Below are 27,456 nucleotides of genomic sequence, written 5' to 3' on the forward strand. Positions count from 1 at the left end.
TTGAATAAATTCTGCTTCATATGAATACAAAACAATGAAACAAGAAGTCTGTGAGCCAATGCTCACTAGTAATACCCCCACTCTGATGTGAATATACACTCTAAGCACGTATAAACAGGAAGTTGACATCAGATTCATACAAAAATGAATTCCACCATATGGCATGTCTAAACAATGAGTGTGCTAAAATTTCAAGCATCTGCGATGAGCAGTTGCTGAGAAAACTGTGACGAAAATTTGTGATGTATGGTACAGACAGATGCATGGATAAACAGGAAGTTGACCAAGGATTCGCACAAAAATGAATCCCACCATATGGCATGCCTAAACAAAGAGTGTTTTAAAATTTCAAGGATCTGTGATGAGTAGTTGCTTAGAAAACTGTGACGAAAATTTGTTATGTATGGTACAGACAGACGCACGGATAAACAGGAAGTTGACCATGGATTCTTACAAAAATGAATCCCACCATATGGCATGCCTAAACAAAGAGTGTGTTAAAATTTCAAGCATCTGCGTTGAGTAGTTGCTGAGAAAACTGTGAGGAAAATTTGTGATGTATGGTACAGACAGACGCATAGATAAACAGGAAGTTGACCAAGGATTCGGACAAAAATCAATCCCACCATATGGCATGCCTAAACAAAGAGTGTGCTAAAATTTCAAGCATCTGTAATGAGTAATTGCTGAGAAAACTGTAACAAAAAAATTTGTTAGACAGACACACACACACACAGACACACAAGGGTACAACAGTATACCTCCCTCTCCTTCGGAGCAGGGGTATAATGAAATAGATGTTATTCCCTATCTGTGTATGGCTTAAATTGTATATAAATCTAAGACACAGAGAGTTTTATATCAATTTAATAGCAAAATAAAAAGTTAAATATTTTTTATGACAAAAGTAACAAATCACAACTTTAGCTTTGAAAGTCACAGAAATATGGCAGCTTATCTAGACAATGTCTAATTGTTTTACGGGAATTTATTATTATTGCAGACATCACATCCCAAACAATTCTATCCAAGAGATGTAGAGTTCACCTTTCACATTACTTATATTTAATCTGACAGCACATGATAGACTTGTTACAATGTACTACCTGCATAATCAATTCTTGACACTTTTTAAAACTTTACTGTATGTTCCAATATATACTTTTCTACATATAGATAATACTGTAGAAGAATATCTGATTACTACGAAGTAATTCATTTTCTGAAGGATCTTGTTTCATTAATTTCACACATTTTTTTTTAAACCAATATTATTTTTGGCAGATATTGCTCATGTTATTAAATTCAAGACAAAATCATGGTAGTCAAAAATTCATATGAATGTTAATATTGTTTTAATACAAGAGAAAATAGGTGTGATTCTTCTTCTTACGGCAATCCTCTTTTACCAAACCTTTATTCATAAAGCCTAAAGGACACATCGCTTACAAATATGCTGTATTGCATAGAATACCCTGTTGGTTTTATTTATTTATTTTTTTCTTGTCATTTATCTGTATCCCAGTTAATGATATGAATGAAATTGACTAGATATATTAGAGATTCTTTCAAGCTTATTGTATATCCTGGTATATGATGACAAACCAATCCCTTTCACAACCTTTGTATTCTCTGTTCAATTACTCTCCCCCTTACTCGGGGGGTGGTGACACACTGGTGTAAATGAGGAAATCCCACGTGTCCCTCCACATCAGACCTACAATCTCCTCAGCTGTCAAACTAGTGATTCCATAAGAAAATGGTGACAATTTATAGAAAGCCCACAACATGCAGGTGATTAGTCCAAGCATGAACATTGTAAACATAGTTGGAATGTATGACACCCTGTAAAAAAAAAAAAAGGGTCCTAAAGTTAGACTATAAATACTACTACAGTGATAATGTAAATGTCATTGTCTATTTATGTACATGTAAGCAGCAAAACAATTTTCAAATAATAACAAAACCATGAATCAATAATGAAGTACATGTACTTCATTTAGATATTTAATAATAATACATTATTCATTTTTCAGATTAATTTGATTAAACCACCTCATTAGAACTAAAGTATGAAGACTATAACTTTTCTAGTAAATTTACCTGTTTATATAGAAATAAATATGATCAATAAAAGCTGCCATTGCCAGTACTTTATATATCACACAAGGGAGATAACTGTGTAGGAACAAAGTGCGTTCTGTCAGGAAGAAGGGGAGATAATGCAGTAAATACCCTCCCACTAAAAGTTCTCCCACAAACACAAAGTGACTCCAGTCCCCTGAAATAAAGAGAAAACAAAATATTTTCTTAAACAAATAGTACATAATATATTATGTAATTTTTGACAGAAATTGCATGTTCTGAAACAGCACTGAACTGATGAGAACACCCATTTTTCTAAAATTGCTTTGTGTTGCTGGATCTGCATAAACAATATGCTCGGAAGATTAATTTAGAGTCATCAAAGGAAAAAGATATGAGTTTGCAATCTATAACACACACAGCAATGTATTTTATATATAAAAAAAGTACATAGACCAAGAGACAGATTAGGAGATAGAACTACATATCAGAATGCATTGAAATCCTTCTGCTCATTAATATATTATTACATAGAATAATTCTGCAAACAGAAGTTACTACCTTCACTAAGATCAAAGCAGCCTCGTCTCCTCCTCATTAAATACAGGATAAACAGTCCTAGATACCCTGCCACCGACAGACAGGCTGAATACCAGATAACGGGATTCCCAATTAAATGGATCTGTGCCTAAAGGTGAAGTAATAAAATGGGTACATTTTTATTATTCTCTTCTTTCAAATGGACAGCAAAAATCAGCCCTCAGAGGCTCTGTCGTCCACACAATGTATTAACTGTACAGACTCTTAATAGCATTTTAGGAATACATATTTTTAACATATTTTATGGACAAAATGATATTTGAATTTTAATCTCTTTAACCACATGAAAATGCACCACAAAAATCTGCCCTCAAAGGCTCTGCCATCTACATAATGTATTATTCAAAAGGTTTCATTTTATTTAGATGAGTAGTTTATGAGAACTACCTAAACTATACTGGAGGAACATTAGGAATTATGATTAAAACAGCTTGGATTTGATGCAACAAAAATTTTACATCTCCAAACTGTATACTATAGGTGTATTTGTGTGTCTTTGATCGGACTTGGGGTCAATTACTTTGAAATGTAATGCATTAAATTACAATTACTTTGGAATTTTTACCATTACAAATAACCATTACCATTACTCTCATTCAGAAAAGTAATCAGTTAAATTACAATTACTTTGTTAAAGTAATGAATTACAGTACACATTACATTTTATAAGAAAAAACCACAAATTCTATGACCACACAACTTATCTATAAATTAACTTTCTCACACTTTGTGCTCGGTCAATATGCTTTCCCTCAGGTCTATAAGTCAGAGTGGTATTTGGTATTGTGGATTCATTTATCATGTTTATGTATTTTACCAATCTACAGTTAACAAAGAAAGTGGATAGGAACACTTTCAATGTTGACAGGTCTGTTTTTGATTCATTCTTGTCTTTACTACAGTCTACTAATTGATATGTTAACTTACATTACTATTTGGACTCATCCAGTAAGCCATATTCTTGGAGAGGAATGGCCACTGTATTGGTTCTGAGCTGTACTTGTGTTCCATTTCTACATCACCTTTAGCCATGAACATCTTGTACTGGAGTTCCAGGAACTTGGTCCAGAAGGACAGGTGGGTGGGCTCTGTGGGGATCATCTCAGACTGAGCCATGTCCCTCGTCTGACTCTCCTTATCCTGACCTAACACAACAAGGTTTGTCTTCTATAGTAAAGTTATGAAGCAAGGGCAATATATACACATTTCTAACATCAAGTTTCATCCTCCCATATAAGGTTCTCTTTTAATAAATTATTGTCATTGAATTTTGTTCTTGCATTGGCTTTGTTCCTATAATTGCAGATACTGAGCTGAATTTGAGTGTTCGTGTTTCAATTGTGTTAAAAACCAGGCTTGAGAGACTCAACGCAAATGACCTACTTTTTACAGAATTATGTCCCCTGAACATTGAAACATTTTTACTATGCCTATAGATATTCCTGGAACTGAAATCTGGTGTGTAGTTGTATGATGGTGTCACATCACAGGTTAAAACTGAATTCCAATCTTGTGGCCCAAATTTAAGGAAAACTCAGCCCTAAGAATTCAAATTCTTCCCTACCTGGCTTAGGTACTTGTGTCACTGTGACACATCTAGTTTAATGTGAAAGAAACATACCATGACTGAAGCACCACATTATTTAAGGTACACACATATATATATAATGTTAAGACCTACTTTTGGTGTATCTGTGTTCCTCTACATTCCACACTGTGGCTGGTTGGTCTGTCACTCTGTCTGTGGTCACCTCCAGTTGGAAGAAACCCCAGTCCGGTAGCTGTTTACCTGTGGACTAAATATCAAATGTACAAAATAAAATAATAGTTGCAATGTCCTCTAGAGGTAATTCACTTAAGAAGGTAGTAGTTTCTGAATTTTTATTATTGTATATATGACCTGAATTCATACCTTCAGAGCCTGTAGTGTCCCCACGTGATGTAGGCGGATATGGCTGTTTATGGTCTGCCAGGCCTCATCATCAGATTTCCTGTTCACAATCTCCTGCAAAACCAGTTGTATACTTTTTAAAAGGATTTTAAACAGATTTGAAGATAGCAAACATTTTCATATTGGCACGATGTACATCTAAATTTACACAGGGTTGGAAAGTGTTTTGTGACATGCTTTTGTGACTATTGAGTCAATATAGGAATCTATAAGTTTACACTTACAACTTTCCACAAGTTTTGAGCAGGCATTGAGATGTTATAGTCAATATAACAGGTGACTTCCTGGTTCTGGGGAGTGAGGGGAGCAGCCACATCATGACTAAAAAAACCCAAATATTTCAATATCAGAAAGTCAGTTTGCATCCACAGAATGTACAAATGAAAAATTTGTAGAAGTACTTTTATCTGGTTGGGGTTAATTTACACTATGTACGCAGTAAAATTTTCCGAGGTGATTTGTTCCAGCATACTCTTATTACATTTAAGGTATATGAGGACAATCAAAGAAATCCGTGTAATTTTCTACCAATGGACTGAACAGAAATTGTGATTCCACAGAATTACAACCTTGTGGAAAAAAGTACATTTACAGTAATCTTTATTCTTTTGCTTGTTAAATAGAAAAACAGAATTTTTCTTGTGCTGCAAATTCTGCTATAACCCTCACAATGTATTACTATATTGCATCAACACATTACATTTCATTCATCTTAAAAGATCTAGCTACCTATTGAGGGCACGACTGGTTATACCATGAACAAGTTGAATCACATCTCCGTGTTTGACAGGTTTGGGTGGCTCATCAACAACCAATAAATTACTGGTAAAAAGAAAACGACACACTTTAATCCTATTGCAACAAGTACATTGCAATCTAAGGGGAATAATTCTTAAACAGCTTAGAAAATCTTTACCTATCTGGATCTTTAATGATCCACCAGTTGTTTATATCTTTAAACACATAACATGTGACTTGTTGTTGATGACTGCTGCCCCGCCCATCAGGGTACCTGACAGGATAAACATGAGCGTGGGAGTGGAGCCAGCATGGTTTCCCGGGAGACAGAGAGTGGGTGTGTCTCAGGGTAATCTGAGAGCCAAAGGCCACATTGAGGGGTTGTCCTTTAGTTAGGGTAGCTAAACCTCCCTGTTAGAAAATAATTTTGATATATTCAAAAAATAAACTGAACAGTTTATTACATGTAGCTGAAATATTTATCGAGACATTTTTCCTCGAACATGAAATTCTCGTACATCGACACAGAATATATTCTTCATCACTTTTCCAATAATCAAAGACATTCAACAGTGTATTTAATTGAGCAGGATTTTCATATTTTGACACTTTAACACACTTGTTAGTGTACTAATTAACAAGCATCCAGAAAAAAAGTGTCCTCTGTGTTTGAAAAAAATATCCATTAACAATGTTAATACTAAATCATAATTGCATCACAGTGCTTATAATACTTGTATACATGGATATGTCAATTCAAAAAAGTTTTACACAAGTACAAATACATCATCTTCATTGAAATCCTCTGAATCTCAATAAAAAGATTACACATTATACATTTTACATGTATGCTTATCTATATACCTCTAAGCTAGCTTGGAAGGCACTTGTCATGATGTTGTCGTGTGGCCCAGCCTTGATGAGGAGGGAGAGATGGACGTAGAAGACCAGTATATAACAGAGGATTGGGACAGTTAGCAGGAGTAGAGTTCTGACTAACAGGTGCTTCACAAGGCAAAGCTGAAATACAGGATAAAAAGAAACCTTAGGAGTCACAACACTCACTGAAAGATTTGGCAGCTTTTATATATAAAGTTCATTTGAGCATTGTTTATTAATTTAGGAATGACTCTAATTCTTGGCCAAATTATTCGAGTATAACCTGGTTTGGGTCAGTTTACGCTTTATAATCCGCGAAGCGGATTATAAAACAGCGTAAACTGACCCAAACCAGGTTATACTCGAATAATTTGGCCAAGAATTAGAGTCATTCCTTATAATTTAATTTTAAAATCATTAAACAACTGTGGTTGTAAAATTTCGTTGCTTTTTATTAATTCAAATTTGCCGCTCAATAATACAACCGTAGTAACGGAAGTGATGGGAAGCGAGGGGAGGTAAAAACTGATACATAGTCCTAGCAGCCATGTTGTTTGATTACATGCGGTAAGATCCGAGTTACTGTTCGATGTAAAAGGTGCATTTATTAAATCTGGAATTTTCCATGAATCCCGAGGACTAGAAATGAGATGATTGCATGGATACAGACAATTCAGCTGGTTGTCAGGGGGGTGTTTCCCCATACCAAACCAGGTTATACAGAAATAATTTGTGTTCCTTTTTGGATATTAACCAATCAGAGGCTAGAATACAAACAAAATTAAATTATTAAGGCATAAACAGGTCATTACTCTGGAGATTGAAAATTTACTGCTAGGGAGATGATAAGAAAGGTGGAGGATCAACAAATATTGACAAGAGTTCACAAACATGATATAAAAATCTTCACAAAATCCTTTATAGATTTGACAAGTTTAACATCTTGAGAAAGCTATTGTAGCATGAAAATATTTTTGTTTTATATACAGTACATGTATTTGATATTTTTTTGATTTTATTTTCAACATTGAGTCTTACATCTGATTTGCTAACATCAGCTAACATGTTCCAGTAATCCCTAGTTGCATGCAGTAATATCAAAACGGCAGTGAAGAAACCAACGTACTTTATACTGAAAAGACAAAACAGCAGAAAAATGTATACATTGATAGCAATTTGTGTATAATTTCTGTTGGATGAATTTGCAGATACATGTAATATCATACCTCAGAGCACAAGCAAAACACACTCCAGTAAGACTGAGCCAGAAAAACCACTGCACAGAAAATTCTCTATTGGAAAACAACAAAATATTATTAATATCTGTTGCATGCATGGCATCTCATAAACCTAACAAATATGAATAAATCTGAACTTGATATGTAAAATTTTATAAAGCAAAATTTACATATATACCTGTGAGATAAATTCCTAAACTTTAGGTAGCTGTAGATAGATAGGCACATGAAAAACAACAGCATTCCTTCCATTAACATGAAACGTGACTGCACTAAAATGGCATTATCTGGAAGAAATATTACATAAAAAAATAGATATAAGCAACTGTATTTTTTCATATTTTTTTTAAAGACACTAAATCATCCATTTGTCTGTAGAGAATAATGTTATTCCAACTTTATTTTTACAAATTCTCTCCTCGTAAAAATCTACAGTAAAACACACTTATAACAAATTGCCAGGGATGGATCATTTTGCTTCGTTATAAGCATAATTATTTGTTATATCCGTTAAGTTTACAATATATTTCAAAGTCACAGAGAATGAGAATCACTTTGCTGTAAGCATCAATTCATTATAAGCGTGTTTGCTATAAGCATGTTTTACTGTAAATACTGTGTTTCCTATGGATATCTATATGTTTTATCTTCTGTATATAATAATATATTAATAAACAAAAGGTCAAATGGCCCCAATGTTCATCTGAGTCACATTTCCCTTTCTGATAAAAAAAAATGAACCCCTTCTTCTGGCCCTAAACTAAATACAGTTTGAATCAAGTTTAGAATACAGTACATAATACGATACAAATTGCTATCAATAACACAAATCTTAGCTTTGTTCTTACTGAAAAATTTCTGTATTACATTACACTTTTTAAGACATTACCCTAAGAGTGTGGCCCCACTCAATAAAACTGGGGGTCATTAAATGAAAAAGTGTATATTAAAATGTGTACTACAATGTATATTACATGCTTGCTTTTCAATTAACCTAGGTCCTGCTGTTCTTGAAGATATTTTTGTTTCTATGTAAAAATCTGACCCCTATTTAAATTATCCTAATTATCAATTACCTCCCCCCCCCCCCCCCCCCCCCCCCCGGTGAGGAACACAATCCTTCATTTGAACAAACACAAACATAAATTCCCTTTTCCCAAGGATGCATTGTGCATATTTTGCATATTTTTTTCAATTGACCCAAAAATTCAAAGGATGAACTTGAAAATCAGAAATTTGAACCAAGAGAATAAAACACACAAAATAGAAAAATTTCAGTCAGAAATTCTCCATTGAGCTTGGGCTCAGGTGAACTTATAAATAAATTAATACAATAAAACATTTCTTTAAACTTTATTAGAGGATTTTACTTAGGGTAGTACTGCTTACCAAAAACTATACAAAGCCCTGCCAGCAGGGCAGCCCATCTAGAGAGGTGCAGTTCTACTGCAATCTGATACACAAGTGGAACTACCAGACTCCCCAGCATAGCAGGAAGTAGTCGCATTGTGTACACGGGGAATGATGAGGAATACCCTACATTAGAATAAACAGGTAATAAGTTCATGAAGATTATACATGTCTTCTGTGCTAAAATAGAATAAGAGAGTTTAGATATTTTACCTGCTCCAATATGATCAAAATCTGCATTATCCCCCAAACCACTAAATCCTCCTGGAATAAAACAAAATCTGTATAAATTACTGTACGTTTTTTACATACTTATGCATGTTCTAATGTATCAATTCATTTAATTGATTTTGACAAACACTGCACATTGTAATTATATGGAATGCATGTACATTTCTTCATTATCATAATTTTGTAAATTTTCTTTCTTGAAAGTTACAATGCTTAGCAGCTTATGTACCTTATCATCAGATCTATATAAGCTTATTATAAAATAACACTCAGTTTACAACAAACCTGCTAATGCTAACAAGAGTTTGCCTAATGGTGGATGAACATCAAAGAAAAATATCCTCTTCATATACAGGGATGCAAACTTGGCAAAATGTAATTCATCAAATCTACAATGGAGTAATACAATGCAAAATTATGTTGACCTAAGTCAGCATCTAGCTGCAGAAAATTTTTTAAATTACTAAATATAATTGAGATCAAAACTTGATCCAATACAGAAAAATATTTTCAAAATGCTTGAATGGCTCCAGTTCCTCTATAGACCTAATATCAGAACCCTTCCATATTTTCTAATTTTACTGTCATTAAAAGAAATATTTTTTAAACAAATCTTATCAAATACTGTAACCCATACACCACAGCTCTGGGGTGACCCAGCATCCATAGTCTAGTAGCTAGTGCTGTCACAAATAAGAGGATCTGTACAATGTCCACTTCAAACCGTACAGAGAATGGTTTAGCTGATTCTGTTCTGGATCTTCTGTAGGTTTCCTGCAGGTTTCCTGGCATTGGGGAACCATCTCCCTGTACAAAAGATAGGATCTTACAAATATCTAAGTGTTTAAAATAGTTAACTTCATATTTATGTGGGAAATTCCATAGAATATTCCTCATTTTATTGATTTAATTTCCCTTATGTGTTAAATTTCACAATTTTTCTAAAAGATGCTTCTAGCAATTACTAGCATACTGCACCTTCACACTTAAGACATTTACTTTTTTACAACAAAAATTCATCCCATTGCAAGTATACTTGTAAGTATTCCATATTACATACTTAAAGAGTTACATATAGTACCTCAACCCTTTGTGGTTCGGGCAAAAGTCGCCGATGAATATCATCTTGTGGATAAGACGTTGACAAAGTTCTCTCCCCTGACTGCTCCTCAGCAGGTGGGGTTGAGCTCTCAATCTCCATGATTATTTTAGCTTGATAAAATCTGTTCAAAAATAATATTCATTTTGGAAAACTCTTAAAAATGAATAACAGATATAATACAGATAATCTCAGATGCAGTGATTATGGTCTGTTTGCATTAAATAGGAAAAATAGGTAATCAAACATTATGAAGATCACCTAAACAAATGTTATCTATAAGTAAGCAAAGTCTTACCCCCAAATAGATGGCCATATATGCAAATCCATGCAAGTTTGGTTAGGGTAGGGATAATAATTACTGGGAATGGACAAAAATCTTTCACAATTTAATCAGCCAGAAAATTTAGGACAGATGCAACACTTGAATCAGGTCTCTGTCTGGTAGTGTATCATCCCTGCAAGTTTGGTCCAGATAAGTTTATAGATACTTTGTAATGGACCTGCTCCCAAAAAATAACCTGTTCAATCACCTTGTCTATGTTGGTTTTTTTTTTTTTACATATGCTGAGTGTCAAGCAGATTTGAAAGTATGCATTCCTGAATACACATCCATACAAGTTTGAACCAAAGCTTATACATACCACTTAATATAAATGACCAATGTCTAAAGAGTATATTCCTAGGGCAAATCCATGCCAGCTGGGTCCAAGTACAATTTATTGTATTCAATTTATTGAAGCTAACGCGCTTCATGAAATATGCCAGCGTGAAGCGTCGTAGTTCATGTCCTCATGAATCTTCAAAAATTAAATTCATTTCTTATATTTACACTATTTTTCTGATTAGGTGCAACAATTCAACCGTCATTTTTAAAGCATAGTTTTGACGTCAAGTATGGTATTATGACGTAACAATGGAGATATTCATGCTCATCCATGGTAGTTCATGAGAAAATGAACAATACTCTAATTTGCAAAGAATCCTAAGGAAACATATTTGGAAATGTAAATATATATTTATATTTTTTACATGAGAATGGACATTTTCCAAGAATTCTAACCTAACCAGTAGTCACTTATCCAGTTATAAGTTAACATGGGGAATAGTTGTGAAAAGTGCTGAAAAGTCATACATTTTGATATTAGTGATTTTGGTAAAATTTTATGATTTCAAATTTTCTAAAAGACCTTAGGAGTTTGCAAGTATTTACACCAATTCTTAAATATATTTTTGTACAGTACTCCTGAAGTTTCTCCTTCACTGCTGTTAATATCAAGCATTGCTTTTTGAGCTATAAAGACAATGCCTGGGTGAAGAGAAAATTCGGACTTTGCACATTGATCCAAATGATTTTTTTTCCACAGTAACATCTGGACCCAAAATCCTTTATGAGTTGCATCTCACCACAAACTACGTTCTCATGGTAGCAACAAAAGTTCACCAAAAATAAACTTACATGTACCTTGATATAATGGATCTTCCAGATAAATAGTAGCTTAACGTTCTTTTGTTAAAATTTGCAATTTTCAGACTTTTGGTAATGCAACTAGAATATTACAACGTCATGTGACGTTCTAGACGTTCCAAATGTTACACGCTGTTTACGAGGCACATCTAAATTAAAACTGAATAGGTATCTGCTCTTGCCCTAACGGCATTATGGGCTAACGGTCGCACCGTCAACGTATTATTTTAGTGAGGAGTAAAAAAAGCTTAGGTTTGGTTAGATAGAACATTCTATCGTTAAAATGATATTGTCCTACGGATCCGGTTTAGCGATAGAATTCGTTCCATATATTGGCAATGTTGCAAAATAAACATGGGCAATAACTCGAACTCTGTGCATTTTCTATGAACAATCCAGAGAGTTCCGAATGTCAACATGGCATTAAATTTGAAGCAAGGAAAAAACGTTGAGAAAATGAGTTGAATTTTCGTATTTATATGGATTATTCTTTGGGTTAATAGGCATATACAATCTCAAAAAGGTTTGTTATGATTAATTTAGTAGTTATTTTCAGTGCAACTCCTTTTGTATTCTTCAAAATCATTTCGGAGTTGATCCACTCCGATTTGCTACATTGCAAGTATATGGGACATATTCTAACTGTGGTGAGGGCTTGTCCCGAGACACAGTTAGATTATTCTAACTAAGGTTTGGTGAGAACATTTACTGGAATCTGCTATGTATCTTTGTAAGAATTTTATGTACTTAGGAATCCATTATAGGTATGGTAATTCAAATTCAATTTGACTGTTAGCAATATTAACAATATTTAAAACTGACATATGATTTTGAAGAATTATAAGTGATCAGTGATAAATTTATACACAACTGCGCTCGATCCAACGGTCGCACTTAATATATCATCAGGTTGAGTTTTTTTCTTATGGGGGACAGGGGTAACGCTAGTTGTTTAAAAACTGCGAATTAGTAGTTATTAGGGACATATGGTATACGTCCCTCCAGTTATCAAGAAACAACGAGACAGAGGTAATACTCGGTAACCTACTGAGTATTACCTCTGTCTCGTTGTGAGTAAGTAAGTAAGTAAGTAACTGTACTGGGGATATATCTAACCCAAAACCCCTATCCCCCATAAAAAAGGAGGAATACATTTAATATTACCATTTAAACTGAGGCGTCGCCGTCATCGGAGAAAATAATTCTTCAATCTCTCAAAATTCAAAACCGGAAATCTTCAGAAAGAAACTAAAGTAAAAACCAATATCTGAACGTTTGAAAATCCGAGATTAGAGCATTAAAGAATAAGTTTTGCGACACAACATAAGTTTAACTAATTACTTTGTACTTCCAAATAATATATCCAATTTCAGAACTTGCTTTTGAAATTGGAGTACTTTGATTTCTTTGTTGAATGCAATCACAGAAAATGCTAATTTACACAGGGCTTGAAACGTTCCCATCAGTAACGTTTCTAAATTGTTACGTCACAATTGCTTCTAATGTGAAAATGTGAAGACTTGCGATTTATGAACAGCTAAGCTTGAAAGTTAATGTAAAAAAATGGTAAGTTTAATATCACCAATATTTAGTTAAATGTAACGAAAATATTGATTAAAAAAAATTATAATAGCTGTGATTATAATTTTCGATCAAACTATTTTGATGTGCACAAAAGTGGTGGTGGTGGTGGTGGTGGGGGGGGGGGGGATAAATTGTCATTTTTTCATAAATTGTATTCAGTATTCATGAAGGCCTATAACTTTGGCCTCTTTATATACCCCCCCCCCCTTCAAAAATTAATTTAAAAAAAACAAAAACAAAAAAACTAATCGGGCGTGGTTCAGGGAAAGGCGTTTCTATGATGGAGTTTTTCCTACTAAGACGTCATAATTACTTTAATGTTAGATTGCAACTAGTAACGTGCAACATAGCAGCTCTATAACTTCAACAAAATTAAAAACATGGTAATTTTTTGTAAAATATTATTTATCTTTTAAAAAACGTTGACATTTTTCTATAAAATTTAATGTCATGATATGCCTTTCCAATTCTGCAGGATGCGGACGAGAAAATAGAATTCAGAAATGGTAGAGAATTTCTGATGAGCGTGAACGACAGGCTGAACCAGATGAAAGTAAGTCAACGATTTTACGATGTCTTTCATTCTTACGAGAGAAAATTTTACTCCTACTTACCATTGTCCTTTGAATTTAGGCTGCCGTTCAAAATGATATGACTGAATTCAAAAAAGAACTAGAGCTTAAGGAAGAGGATAGATACACGGTAGTAAATATTATTCCCTTTCAAATAATTTTGTATGACTATATGAATTTAATTTTACAAATTTAGCATAATATTGGGAGTCACCGTAAAAGCTTTTCTTTTTTAGGAAACTAAGAAAGAAATTGCAAATCTTTCCCAGAACTGCTTGAGAGAAGACAATTTCACAGATATACCTGGGAATATTTTACAGGTAATTTTTACACTTTCATTATTTCATAGTGTATGATTTATTGTTATCGTTAATTTTATATGAAAGCAAGTAACATTTAAAGTTTATTGTTCATGATTAATAGTTTCGGTGATGTTACAGATTTATCTTCCCGATGATGCAACCATAGCAAGAGAGCTGTGGAGGATCAAAGAATACGCAGATGAATTGGAAACAATTAAGGTATACGAAAAATGAAATACCAGTTTCGGGATTTTTTCATTCAGGGGTGATCATTTCACTTTATTATAGTTACTTTTTTATTCACTGCCGAAATATTTATCAGGAAAATATTCTACTGTGTATGGCGATATTCATTTGCGCAAAATTACATACATGTGTATTAACCCCCCCCCCCCCAAATAATAATAATAATAATAATAATAATAATAATAATAATAATAATAATAATTAAAAAAAAAACACAAAAAAAACAACAAAACAAAACCAAAAAAAAAGACACATTTTTATATACTTTGTAAATTACTTTTTATTATACAAGAATTTTCAAACAAGACAACACTGTATAAATTTATTTTAACTGACGGTTTATCGTTTTCAAGGAGGAAACAGAGGAAGAATTGTACAAAGGAAACACTGGAGAAGACATAAAACCAAAATTTGCCAGCGGAGCAGAATATCTGGACTGGTTAGATCGACAACTCCCTTACCTAGAAGTAAGTAAATTAGATAAAGAAATCACCTGATTAAAAATTCAGTAGACACATGTTTCGAAATGAATATTTGTATTTAAGATGGTAAACTATGAATGTAGTGTGTATTATAATTCCAAAAGCAATAAATTAATTAAAATTACAAAATAGCAAATTAGCAATCATTTTCCAGGGCTCGTAGAAAATTATCATTTTAGATATTCTTCAATGGACATATTTCAGTATTTTCTTCCATTTTTAGCCATTTTTACCAGAAAACGCAGATCATGTCTATTTCTTTCGTCGATGGAGTCGGGAGGATTTCAGATATAGCCCTTGGCTTGAGACACTCTTTGTAAGTCACTTTCCATTAATATTATTCAGCTTATTTAATTGAAAATAGTTCTTTCAATCCCAATAGCAATTTACTTTTAATTGTATGTGTATTCATATTTATTCATTTAAAATAACACTGCTGTCAAATTAATTAACTAAACCTTCGAATTCTGTAATTTCTTCCAGGAAGAAGAGCCCAGGAAATTAACAACAGAAAATAACGAGGATGACATTGAACCAGAATTTGCTAGCGGAGAAGAGTACCTTGGTTGGTTAGGTCGACAACTACCATGCCTTGAGGTAAATATAGTTTTTCCCTCTCTCACACTTTGTCATTACAATAAGGTAATTTTAAATCTAAGTAACAAATTTTAAAACATAATCAGAAATTAGTATGATACTAATTTGAAATGTAAGTTTTACTTGTAATTAAGAAAATGTATCATTTTCTTAATTACAAGTATAACTTACATTTCAGCCATTTGTGAATGATGACACTATTCACGCATGTTACGAATTTGAGTGGCGAAAGAGAAATGATTACGCCCCAAGACTCAACACAGTGATCGTAAGTTACATGACTTACTTTTTCAATATATCAGTAAATGTTTCATAGTGTTTATAATTCCGATTGTTGCAAGTTTCCCTCTGTATGATAGATAAATTGTAGGGACTAAGGCCTGATTTAGAAATATCAGTTTCGCGATTATCTGTCTAGCTGTTTTTCCTATTCGTCGATATTATTGTCACCAAATTTTCATTTTATTTTCATTCTTCTATATTGGTCAATATTCAGTTGCGCCAAAATTACGTACACGCATAAACAAGCAAACTTTGCGCAGTGATATATCTTTAATAAACTTTGCAATTACTTTTCAGCACAAAAGAACCTTCAAACAGAACAAACCTGATATTAATTTATCTTAAGTTATTGATAATATTTTTTTAAAGGAGGAAACAGAGGAAGAATTGAACGAAAAAATAATTGATGAAGACATAAAACCAGAATTTGCCAGCGGAGCAGAATATCTAGCATGGTTAGATCGACAACTCCCTTACCTTGAAGTAGGTTATAAAGATAGAAATAATAGAATTTAAAATTCTGCAAATAAATGCCTAAATGAAATTAAAATGAATGATAACTGTGCTTATGGTTTAAATGCACTATCATAATTAATACATGTAAAAATTGCAATATATGGCATAATTTCATCATTTGAAATATGCTTTCAATGGAAGATTTGAATGTTATCTATCTTCCTTTTTTTCAGCCTTTCTTACCAGAAAACGCAGATCATTTCTATTTCTTCCGTCGATGGAGTCGGGATGATTTCAAATACACACCCAGGCTTGAGACACATTTTGTAAGCCACTTTTCATTACATACATGTATATGAAGCTCCTACAAATTATAAAATATTACTATCAAGACACTCTTTTGTTGTTAGTTTAATTCAACTTTCAAAACAAGAATACTGTTTTAATCAATTTTACTTAGGTTCGTAATTTCTTCCAGGAAGAAGAACCCGGGGGAAAATTGACAGCAGAAAATAACAAGGAAGACATTGAACCAGAATTTGCTAGTGGGGAAGAGTACCTTGGTTGGCTGGGTCGACAGCTGCTATGCCTGGAAGTAAGTGTCTATCCCCCCCCCCCCTTTTACAGCTTGACATTACAGAAGGATAATTTTAAATCTAAGACTTCCATAAACTGATAATTAAAGAAATATGCAAGAATGAAGAGTGTTGTATTCATAATTTATTTTATATTTCAGCCATTTGTGGGTGATGACACTATACACGCAAGTTACGAATTTGAGTGGCAAAAGAGAAATGATTACACCCCAAGGCTAAACACGGTGATCGTAAGTTACCATACTCCTTCCAATGAATTTTCATTTCTCAATCATCACTAAATGCTATAATTTGTGATTATACTCATACAGAGATTTACTAGTTATATTTAAAAAACTAATTTCCAACTGTAAGTTTAAAAGATACACAGCCAAGAGTCTGAATACCTATTTAGAAATAATTGTCTTATTCAGTTCATCTCTTTAAATTTCTATTTTATTTTTATTTTTTGTGTTAGGAAGAGAATGTAAACGAAGAACAGAAAAAATACAGAGTCTGTTCTAGCAAGAAAGACACCAGGGAGTTAGAAGTGAGTAGATGTTCGGAACAGTTTTCTATCATGATACTATAAATGGAGAAAAAAAAACAGCAAAGATGTAATAAGGCATTGAAATCAAAAGTGATAGAATTTTAGAAATATTAGGATGAAATTTTTCTTTTATAGGACGAGGATGTGAATCCATACATAAAACTGATGTTACAACCCACTGTGTTCTGTATGGAGGTCTTAACGACACAGGTTTGTGATTATTTTTGCATTTCTTCTCATTAAACCAAATTTTTGTACACAAATAAACAAGTGCGAATGAGAATGTAAGTTACAAGATATATAAAATGATTTGTTACTTTTAGGACCCGTTGTCATTGGCTGATATTTGCACCCAGATGATCCCTACTGAGCAGACTACAGATACAGGTCACCCTGAATATGAGACAAACCTCACAGATACAGAAAAACAAACCGAACAGGTATTTCTTAAGTACTTTATATCATAGAACTTAACTCATTAATAAATGGTTTCAGTAAAGGCGTGCTTTATATTTTATAAAATTTCATAATTCTTTTAAATTTCAGCAAATTATTCTTTCTCACCCAATTTCCCCTTTGAGTAGAGCAATTAATAACAGTTTATAATTTATTTAGAAACAGTTATTACATATGTGATTTATGAATTTGTTTCTGCAGGTATGCCAGAAAGCAAGTAAATGGAATTTGTCTTTCAAGTTCTTATGCAGAAATGTAAGTAAATTCAATGTTTCTATAACCATTTTGTACCAGATGAATTGACATATTACCAGTATAAGAAATACCCATCCATTACTAATATTAATTTTTCCTTATTTCATTTTTTAGAAGAATATCAAAGAAAGAAAGAAGAGAGCTCTTGGTTTCTTTTCCCGATTCTTCCACTAAGTTTAGGATCAACCAAGTTCATCCAAGGTCTTCCACCAATCTTCTCCAAGTTCTTCCAATAAACTATGTTTACATATGATACCATAATGGACTGCATTTTGTGCTTATTGAAAACTTTTCCCACCTGATCAGCTATTAATTTAATTATATTTTAGTCTAAATAAATTCTTTATATGAAATTTTACTTGCCTTTGGGTTTGTCTGTAAATGAACAAAGTGAGGATAACTAAAGGATAAATCCTCATAGCAATACTTTAAATCGAAAAAGGCACAAGAACTTGGACGCCTGGGATTAGGTACCATGAAGGAGTAATCATTCCCTGTCAACCGGTCACGTCGTGAGCCCTTTGTATTGAGGAGATGGAGTAATCCTTACGTAGTTAAAGTTTGAATGCAGTGGCCTAACAAATATAAGTTTCAGCGTAACTGTCAAAGAGCTGATGTGTTGAAAGTGGCTCTGCCCCTTGCACCCTCTGCATGATTTTTCTTTGTCACCAATCCTTTCTTTTGTGTGTAGGTAGGCATGCTCATCTTTTTTTTGACTGTTCTGCAAATAACTGCAACATATACCCCCCCCCCCCTTCCCCAACTAAATATTTCAAAAGAATATACAGGTACCAGAATATGTTTATACATGTATATGTATTTTTTATCCTCATAGCCAGTCATTCAGCAGCAGAGAGTAATGTGCGCACACTGATATCTTAGGGACTTTTAATAAATCCCCTCTCCTCCCAAAAAAGGTCGCATAAATTCAATTTGAATTTCATTTCTTTTTTACTTACTGATGGAGCAATTATAAGTCTATCAGATAGCTTTCATAATCCATTTACCACCTTCCTGACCCTGTCTGAGAGGGTCTCACACTTTACATCCACAAGACAACCTCTCTATGAATCATCACATTATTTTTATGATAATACAATGTATTGTATTCATACCTGCTGCCAACTGCATCAATTTCAGAGAAAACATGACAGTTATGTAACTTGAGTAAGGCTTTAATAATTCAACATTTTTGGTCCAAATCAAGATAATCTAGACAAAATGTAAAAATACTCTTTGTTCTTATATCAATAATCTGTCAAGGGAAACAACTACAATGTACATGTATTATTTCTAATATTTTAAGCACAGATAAAAATGTCAATCTTTTTGAAAACTTTTCTTTGAATTGATCCCAATCTTATTATGGTGAATTAAAATCCACTGTCCATAGAGGATCTATAATTAGAAATCAATATTTCTCCCCATTCAGTCTACACATACATTCCATTTCATAAGCTCTTCTGACTATTGTCTGGTTGGCTTAAGAAATTTAACTTCATCATCTGGTAGGTTCCCTACAACAAGGGGGAAAAAAGTTAAAACAATTATAATACAAAATTGAAAAAAAAAATGTTTCAAATATTAAACCTCTATACCATATAGAAGCTGCAAAATAACATAAGTACAAAACAATATTACAGTACATCCAGAATAGGGTTTTTGTTTATTTAATCTTATTAATATCATATGTTAAGATAAATTAAAACAAAAAATATACAAGAAAATTATTTTTTTTTCATGGAACCTACAGTATCTCTGTTTACAGATCCATACTCCATAAGTACGGCTATCAACTTTGTTGTATCCAGCACCTCAGCATAGACCTACAAAGTCATTAAACAAGATTGAATAACACTGTGTGGGTAGCAATGGTCTGGATCAAATCAAAAACTGTACCGATATGCTTGGTTGCAATTCAATAAAAGTAGGTTTTGTTATTCACAAACCTTTAAACTTATTAACAAATATACTAAATGATTTTCTTTTGCATACACAACAAGTATTCTTCCATAGTTCTGTAAGTTTGTGCAAAGGCAAATTATTTGTTGTTTTTTTTTTTTTAAATCTCTTTCTATAAGAAAAATTGAATTCTCTTTGTATCATCTTACTCACCATTTGAAGTCTGGTTGCCTCAAATTCTTTGTTTCCTACAGTTCGTATAGCCAATCTTCTGCTTATGTAGTCCCCTAGTACAGAAATTGATGCCACCTAGTAGAAAAAGTTGTAATTGTTATACAGTTTAGATAAATAGTAAAAATATACAATCAAACTTGTTTAGTACATGGATATAGTAAAAATAAGGATAAAGTGAAATTTTCTGGATCCCCAGCAAAATTCTAAACAATTCCTTCTAAATTTTTACGGTTATAATGAACTGAGACAGCAAATTTATGAATATAGAAAATTGACTAGTCCCCATGACTTTGCTTTAAATGTGTTTTTCCGTAACTGAATTACTATAGCATATTTTATCATCCTGATCCTTTCTGCTATTTAGAACAAAGAATGGAAACCTAAAAAGAAAATATTTCTCAGATAATTACTGCACAGAGCTCAACATTAACTAACATGGCCATAGGAACCGGGGGGGGGGGGGGGGGGGGGGGGTGCCCAATAATTTGGCCGATATATAGATTACTATAGTAAACATAGATACTATATGCTTGTGCCCCCCTCAATAATAATGTCTGATGACCTTTTTCTTTTTTTGCTTGTCAAAGAATTTTTGGTAGTTGAGGACCATTTTTTTTTTTTTTTTTTTTTGCTTGTCAGGAAATTTTTGGTAGTGCCCCCTCAACTGTCAACTGAAAATTGTATGGCTGTGCCCCCCCCCCCCCCCTCCCCCAACTGAAATTGCTTCCTAAGGGCCTGAATAAAATATCCATTTGTCCATTGGAAAAGTTGCCAACAGATGTTACTTGTCCAAATACATTTCCTACTTACAACTCTGAACAGATAGAAAGAAAACTGTAGAATTTTATTCACTGTTATTATTAAGAACTGAAGACTACTGACTTATAACAATTTGTTTATTAATGAAAATAAAAACATGACTGATATCATGCTCGTCTGTTAATTAGCAATATTTTGGTGGGGCTTAACTGAGTTGAATTGATTAAAAATTTGCTATTTTATGAAAAAAAAAAAAAATCACAGCATTGTATGGACTATGTGGGGATTTATTCACACTATTCCTTAATAAAATAAAGTTTATTTGTCAAATCAAGTGTTTGTGGAGAATTGACGTCCAATCGCTAAATGAACTCGACACAAACAGTCTGACATATTTCACGGGTAACTCACATTTTCAGAAAATTCATTGAATTGATATGTTGACACAGTTACTGTTCAAGTGTATATAAATTTGTGGGTAGGGGTAAACTACAAAATCTACAAACATTTGTTCCCCACGAACAATGATGATTCTGCAGTATGAACCCTGCTATAATTAGAACACAGTAGATAAAAGCTTCTATTCATGGATTTTGCTAGAAAACATGTGTTCAAACATGAAACTTTTGACAAAAAGAGATTTACTGATAAGTAATCTTGCAAACTTGGTGTCCACATCTGTAATTCTGCCCTGATCTCCTCAGACAACTTCAGCTTATGAGCAGGAACTAACACTAACCTGAAAACCAACAGAATTCTTATTCTAGTAAATTTCTGATGAGATGTTCCTACACTAAAACATTCATGATAAAATTGTTTATGAAACTGCTTCCCGTCTCCCAGAGTAAATTGAAATTTTTAATCTCTTTGGTAACATGAGATGATTGGGAAAAAAAATCAGCATTTGAAATACTTAAATTTTAATATCTGTGATTCCTAAAGACAGTCAAATGTCTCTTACAAATAATTCTTCTAAAGAAATTTAAACTGACCTGATTGGAATATTGAAGTTCCTATACACATGAAATAAAAGTTGTTGTAACTCTTTAAACTTTTCATAGCACTCTGGCAATGTGGAGTAAACTCCTAACAAATTAGTCTGTGAATTAAAAGAGAGCAAATTTATACCACAGTATTTAAAGACTTAATCTTAAATTTAACATGTCCTTGTTTGATACATTTGTATCCTCACTCATCTGCACGATTAAATTTCTACATTTACAATCTGCAGGCTTAATATCCAAGGGATTTTAATTCAAATTGAGACCAAGATGCAAATTTGAAACTTGGTTGATTTTTTTACTTACTTTTGAGGTTTGTGTTGCAGAAAATAATCCTGGATATTTTGGGTCACATACTGAAATCAAGAAACCCCATCAAATTATTTTCAAGGTACTGTGGTGTGTAAAATTGAAATGACATATATTGTGCAAACTTTCAAAGATTTGTATGGTACAGTTTGGAATGATGCCACAATACTTTATTGACACTTTTTACTTTATGATGCAACATTACTTTATCAAAGCACAGACACTAATCTTAATTCAAAAGTTAAAAGTATTTATAATTAAATATCTTTCACAGTACAATAGTCATCTTAAACAAAATTACCTGAATTGTAACTTGGACCAGTAGACACTAGTTGTAAAGGAAGTACTTTCTTAGTAATGTTCATTTTTGTTAAATATGCTACAAATAGACAAAATAATTTAAAATTACACAGTCATGTACATTTGAAAATAATCAAACATTGTTACAATAATTATATTTAAAACTACTACATGTGTATTACTAAATTAATTTCTACGAACCTGCAAATGATGCTTCAGAAGCACCCAAAACACTATACTGTACTCCTTTATCAACATAGGGCTGCTGCAATTTATATGTCTACAAGTAAAAAGATTTATAAATTAAAAATGTTCATGAGAAAATATTTTCAATGTCAACAATAATAGATGTATAAAACTAATGAGTCTAAAATACTAGTAAATATTATGCATCACAATATTTTGATACAAAGACAAAAATATAACCTCAATAAGAGTTATTTCCCTTAAAATGCAATTTCCTCCACTACTAAAAATAATTAAATTTCTATAAATTGTATGAATGTTCAAAAGAATGGAAGTATTCAACTGCTAATATTTTATTAAATTTGGCTTAGAAAAAAGGGTGACCTTTTCAAAATTTATTTGATTTATTGTAGATGCTGGTGATATGAGAAATTGAAAGTATGACAGTGTATAATGCCAATTACCAAGTCTCTCCTTATCCCACAGCCTTCCTGAAAGTAAACAAAACTCTAATTTTATTAACATTTACAGAAATTTAAATGATTGGAAGATCTTAGTAAGACTTATACCACAAAATAACAACCCTCACAGTAACAAAGTCTTTGCAGAAATCTGGTGCAGTCATTAAAATGAATCCTTGTTCAGTTATCATTGTGGAGAAATATGACAGCAGCTCTTGTTGAATTTCAGCTAGTTCCCCAACAAAATAAAAGGCTCCATTTCCAACTGAACTGAAACAAATAAACATTATAATACATCCAGTTACATGTTATCTATATTTAACATTTGACACACATGCATAAGGCATATATTATAGGGAGAGAGAGAGGGAGAGAGAGAGAGAGAGAGCAAGATTTTACCCCTTTTGAAATTCTTGCATAGCTATAGCAATGTCCTGGTTACTAATAAACAAGAGACCCATGGGCCACAAAGCTCACTAAAGTAACTCTGGCTCTGCTGTTTTTCACCAGATTTCCCCCCTTGTAATACTTACTGTGGCCCCACCATATCCCTGGGGTAATGATTTGAACAATTTAGAATCTACACTACCCCAGGAGGCTTCCATATAAGTTTCAGCTTTTCTAGCCCAGTGGTTCTTGAGAAGATTTTTTTTAATGACCCCACCCTATTTTTGTTTTTTGTTGATTATCTCCCCTTTGAAGGGGTCTTGGCCCTTTATTTTTAAAATTTATACTCCCCTTCACCCAAGGATGCTTTGTACTAATTTTGGTTAAAATTGGCCCAGTAGTTCTTGAGAAGAAGTTGAAAATATGAAAAGTTTACAGATGGACGGACAGACGAACAGCTAGACAGGCAGACGGACCACGGACAACAGCTGATCAGAAAGTTCACTTGATCTTTCAGCTCAGGTGAGCTAAAAAAAAAAGCTTCTTACCTGAATTTTATCATATCAGTTTTCTCAGCAAGCTCTATGTGAGAAATCATATCTCTCCCCTTCAGCATTTCTACAGAAAATTTATAAATTCAGCCTCCATAGTGATTTTTTTTCTGTAGTTTTAGCAAAAAGACATTTAATAAATTCAAAATGTAGTTATCAAAGTGAAGAATCATAACTTCATGTATACACAATCTGAACACTACATAAACTTACCAGAAGATCCAGATGTCTCTAGAAGAACTTCATTATCTACAGGCTAAAAAAATCATAAAGTTTATAGGGCACAAAAGAACTTGTTTACTTAACTTTCAAACATTTCACTGACACTGATTTGTATACGTACAGTTTCCTTGTTCAGCGTGTTTGGGAGTCCAAAAGCCAAAAGCTTGACTTCATGCTGAATATCTTGTAAGGATTTCTGTTCAGACAAAAATGATAAAAAAAATACATAATATGTACTCGTATAATCATTAAACAGAGTTTATAATATCCAGCAGTATTATTTATTTTTAATTGTCAAGTAAAAAATGAGGAGAAGAAAAGGGTGAGAGTGAAAGTGTGAAATGTTATTTAATTAATACCAGAACTGCTATCTCTAAAGACGTAGTTCTAAAAATTTAAAGAAAAAAAAACTACAAGTAAAAGAATATTTGGTATAAAAATAGCATATCAAGAGAATTGAATGCTATTAATGACATCTGAAAATATACTTGATAAAAAGTTTATAGCATTTTTCTGTTCATCAGCAAAAAAAATCAGATCTTTTTTAAAATAAATCTTTAGTCATAATGTATTAGTCAAAGCTGTTGTAAATGCCTTCTGAGACTATCATAATTGACAGTTCTTCACAACTTACCACTGCTGTGTCATGTTTATCTCTCAACTCTCTTGCTGCTTCCTTCACTCTCATAATTTCTTCCTCTTGTTTCTAGATAAATATATATGTATAACATCATATCAGGAGGTCCTGGGCTTAATAATAATGTCCCACAGAAACCAGCAATCATAATGAACTGACATGAATCTACACTACACATGCATGCTTACATACCAATGTTACAATATGTAGCCTTGAAGTTATTAATGAAGAAATAAGATTTTTACTGAATGCAAATGTACTTGACAGTACATGTATTTCAAGAAGATACAATGAAATTTCACATAGCTGGGTAATACATGTGTATATTGATCTCTCTCTATTTAAAAGTACCTTTTCTTTCATCAGATTTTGTATTGTCATAGAAAAAGTTTTCCTCCTTTCATCCAAATCCTGTTTTTCCTCCAATATCTTCATCATTCTACCATACTTTATTGCCTGAAAAATAAAAGCATTTTGGAAACAACTTTGACAGACACACACTATAGATAGATTATGGACATTTGGCTCTCTAGAGCCTCTGGCTCAGGTTAGTATTTACCAGTCTTTGAATACTGATGTTCTGTAATTTCCTTGACTGTATGTTTTTCTGAAGTTCCAGTGGATTTGAAAGTCTATCACCGACATCTAAATCTGGGTCAATCTGTGATATATCTGACAGGACACTGCTCCCAAAGTTTGGAAGGTTGCCTGTGAGATAAAAATACATAAATGTTACACTTTAAACGATGTAATTATTCTTTGTGAGTCTTGGACAACGAAGTATGCTAAGAGTGCATTAGCTCTCCAGACTAGAGTAAATGTACAGAGAAAAAAAAAATGAGTCTGTATCCTGCTCACACTTTATGAAAATGTTTGCCATACAGTATCAGAAATTTCCTTGAAAATAATGGTCAATTACCCTGGTATTAGATCATTAATTGTGAGGAGCTCAAACTTGAAGAATTTTTAAGCTTTTACAACAATGCTTGGGCAAAGGGAAATTCAGAGTACTGCACATTGATCAAAAAAAAAAAATTTTCCACTGTAAATCTCAATATCCATAATACACTATTTTTCCATTATTGCAGCACTGCTCTTTGGCTCAGGTTCTAACAATAACCTAGAAAAGTTCACAGATATGTAACTCTTCTTTCTTAATGAAAATTGCAGAGGGATAGTAGATTAAACGCTGTTTGTTTAATATTTTATCTTTTTTTTTAGACTTCATTATGGAATTGCAACTGTAACATCAGAGGAGCAAAAAATGCAACGGACCATACTGGGATTTGAACCTTGGCCCCCTGAATTTTTGGTCAGGTGCTCTACCAACTGAGCTATCTGGCCACCAATTGAATCAGACTGACCACCACACCACATTCACATCATGTGATGTCACAGGTATACTAGACCTTCCAAATGTCTTGTGCAGTTTGAAGTGGTGACATACATGTTAACCTACTGTGATGAAAAAGAGGGAGATTTAGATCTCAAAAGAGGTAGCATTGCACGCAGAGTTTTACGCTTCGAGTTTGAGATATTTATGTAAATGTTGCCTCGAATGACCACTGCAGTTATTTATATTAAAATGTCAAGAGCAATGAAGTGGACAAAAGCACTGTTTACATAAATTATGCAAATAAATATTTTTAATGCTCATAAATAACTTAAGCTTTGAGTCAGTGGATGCCTTAGCCTTTTGAAGAGTGATTTTTGTCGGTGTATCATACATAATTTTTTTTAAAACCATTATTGAAGTATATATTCTCTAACATTGCAGACTCCCCATGCATCTGGATCAAAATTCTAACTTCTCGGATATTTCTGACAAAATCGGAAATACACAAGTAGTTGAAGTGACGAAAATATGACATCACATACAAAGTGGTGTGTACCAATGACGTTAATGATAGTTTTGTGGGCAATTGGCATGGAAATTGAATTAAATCGTTGTTTATTATTCTTATCAAGTAAGTTGTTGCTATGCTTAAGCCACCATGTTGCTATGCACCGCAAAGGATTATTGGGAGTATGGAATATTTTCACATGGGACGATAAAAATTTCTTTGAACGTGCAGATTTCAACCCGAATTTCTTCCGTTCGTACACGTTGTCTATGGAGCTCGCTACGCGAGCGGCGCTTCACTGCGCTCGTTATTACTCATGTAGTGGTCCTGCTATCTCACAAACGGTAGCACCGTCAACATATAAGCACTAACCTTCTTGACAACATCTAGTCTGAAAACTTGATATCTGCCAAAATCCGCATAACTTTTGAAGTTTCTGCTTTCTAATTCTACAGTAGGATAATGCTTTTGCCATGACCACAAGACAAAAGCTGTATTTTAATAACAAAGAAATCTATTTAATGAAAATAGTATATCGTACTTAAATTCTTAAAAATCTACTATCACATTTAAATTCGTTGCAAAGAAATCTACATAAAACAGCAGA

At 33.0% G+C, this 27,456-nt stretch overlaps 2 protein-coding genes across 2 annotated transcripts; one reads left to right on the plus strand and one right to left on the minus strand.

Annotated features, from left to right (window-relative positions):
- Positions 1-851: 851 nt before the first annotated feature.
- LOC133179046 (protein O-mannosyl-transferase 1-like) lies at positions 852-27,456 on the minus strand. Its single transcript, XM_061313740.1, has 33 exons — positions 27,222-27,456; positions 25,565-25,713; positions 25,357-25,461; positions 25,003-25,074; positions 24,490-24,564; positions 24,360-24,402; positions 24,144-24,213; positions 23,337-23,478; positions 23,212-23,238; positions 22,763-22,841; positions 22,563-22,640; positions 22,259-22,308; positions 21,944-22,050; positions 21,597-21,690; positions 19,804-19,882; positions 10,215-10,344; positions 9,770-9,856; positions 9,418-9,521; positions 9,115-9,165; positions 8,881-9,027; positions 7,670-7,778; positions 7,480-7,545; positions 7,292-7,385; positions 6,239-6,394; positions 5,553-5,785; positions 5,366-5,458; positions 4,861-4,957; positions 4,598-4,690; positions 4,367-4,481; positions 3,613-3,830; positions 2,647-2,773; positions 2,104-2,281; positions 852-1,845 (listed from the first exon to the last, which is right to left on the minus strand). Exons 1-33 carry the CDS (start codon positions 27,322-27,324, stop codon positions 1,653-1,655), a joined length of 3,564 nt encoding a protein of 1,187 aa, XP_061169724.1. The 5' UTR covers positions 27,325-27,456; the 3' UTR covers positions 852-1,652.
- Positions 13,564-18,230, plus strand: LOC133179205 (uncharacterized). Its single transcript, XM_061313998.1, has 18 exons — positions 13,564-13,602; positions 13,759-13,836; positions 13,917-13,985; positions 14,092-14,175; positions 14,296-14,376; positions 14,757-14,870; positions 15,109-15,201; positions 15,369-15,482; positions 15,661-15,750; positions 16,134-16,247; positions 16,454-16,546; positions 16,699-16,815; positions 16,957-17,046; positions 17,274-17,345; positions 17,481-17,555; positions 17,669-17,785; positions 18,003-18,056; positions 18,171-18,230. Exons 1-18 carry the CDS (start codon positions 13,564-13,566, stop codon positions 18,228-18,230), a joined length of 1,554 nt encoding a protein of 517 aa, XP_061169982.1.

Source organism: Saccostrea echinata, unplaced genomic scaffold (genome assembly GCF_033153115.1).
Source record: "Saccostrea echinata isolate AGI-Se365-2 ecotype Australia unplaced genomic scaffold, CSIRO_AGI_Sech_v1 ptg000004l, whole genome shotgun sequence".
Classification (NCBI taxonomy): domain Eukaryota; kingdom Metazoa; phylum Mollusca; class Bivalvia; order Ostreida; family Ostreidae; genus Saccostrea; species Saccostrea echinata.

Bases quoted from the DNA above. Each gene is read 5' to 3' on its own strand.
- LOC133179046 (XM_061313740.1), bottom strand. From the start codon at position 27,324: ATGGCAAAAGCATTATCCTACTGTAGAATTAGAAAGCAGAAACTTCAA. The intron at 21,691-21,943 runs GTCAGTTTAAAT...GTTGGTTTTCAG, and splicing joins AACTTCAATATTCCAATCAG to GTTAGTGTTAGTTCCTGCTC. The intron at 9,166-9,417 runs GTTTGTTGTAAA...GTTTTATTCCAG, and splicing joins ACTCTTGTTAGCATTAGCAG to GAGGATTTAGTGGTTTGGGG.
- LOC133179205 (XM_061313998.1), top strand. From the start codon at position 13,564: ATGGAGTTTTTCCTACTAAGACGTCATAATTACTTTAAT. The intron at 17,786-18,002 runs GTATTTCTTAAG...TTGTTTCTGCAG, and splicing joins CAGAAAAACAAACCGAACAG to GTATGCCAGAAAGCAAGTAA. The intron at 18,057-18,170 runs GTAAGTAAATTC...TTCATTTTTTAG, and splicing joins TCAAGTTCTTATGCAGAAAT to AAGAATATCAAAGAAAGAAA.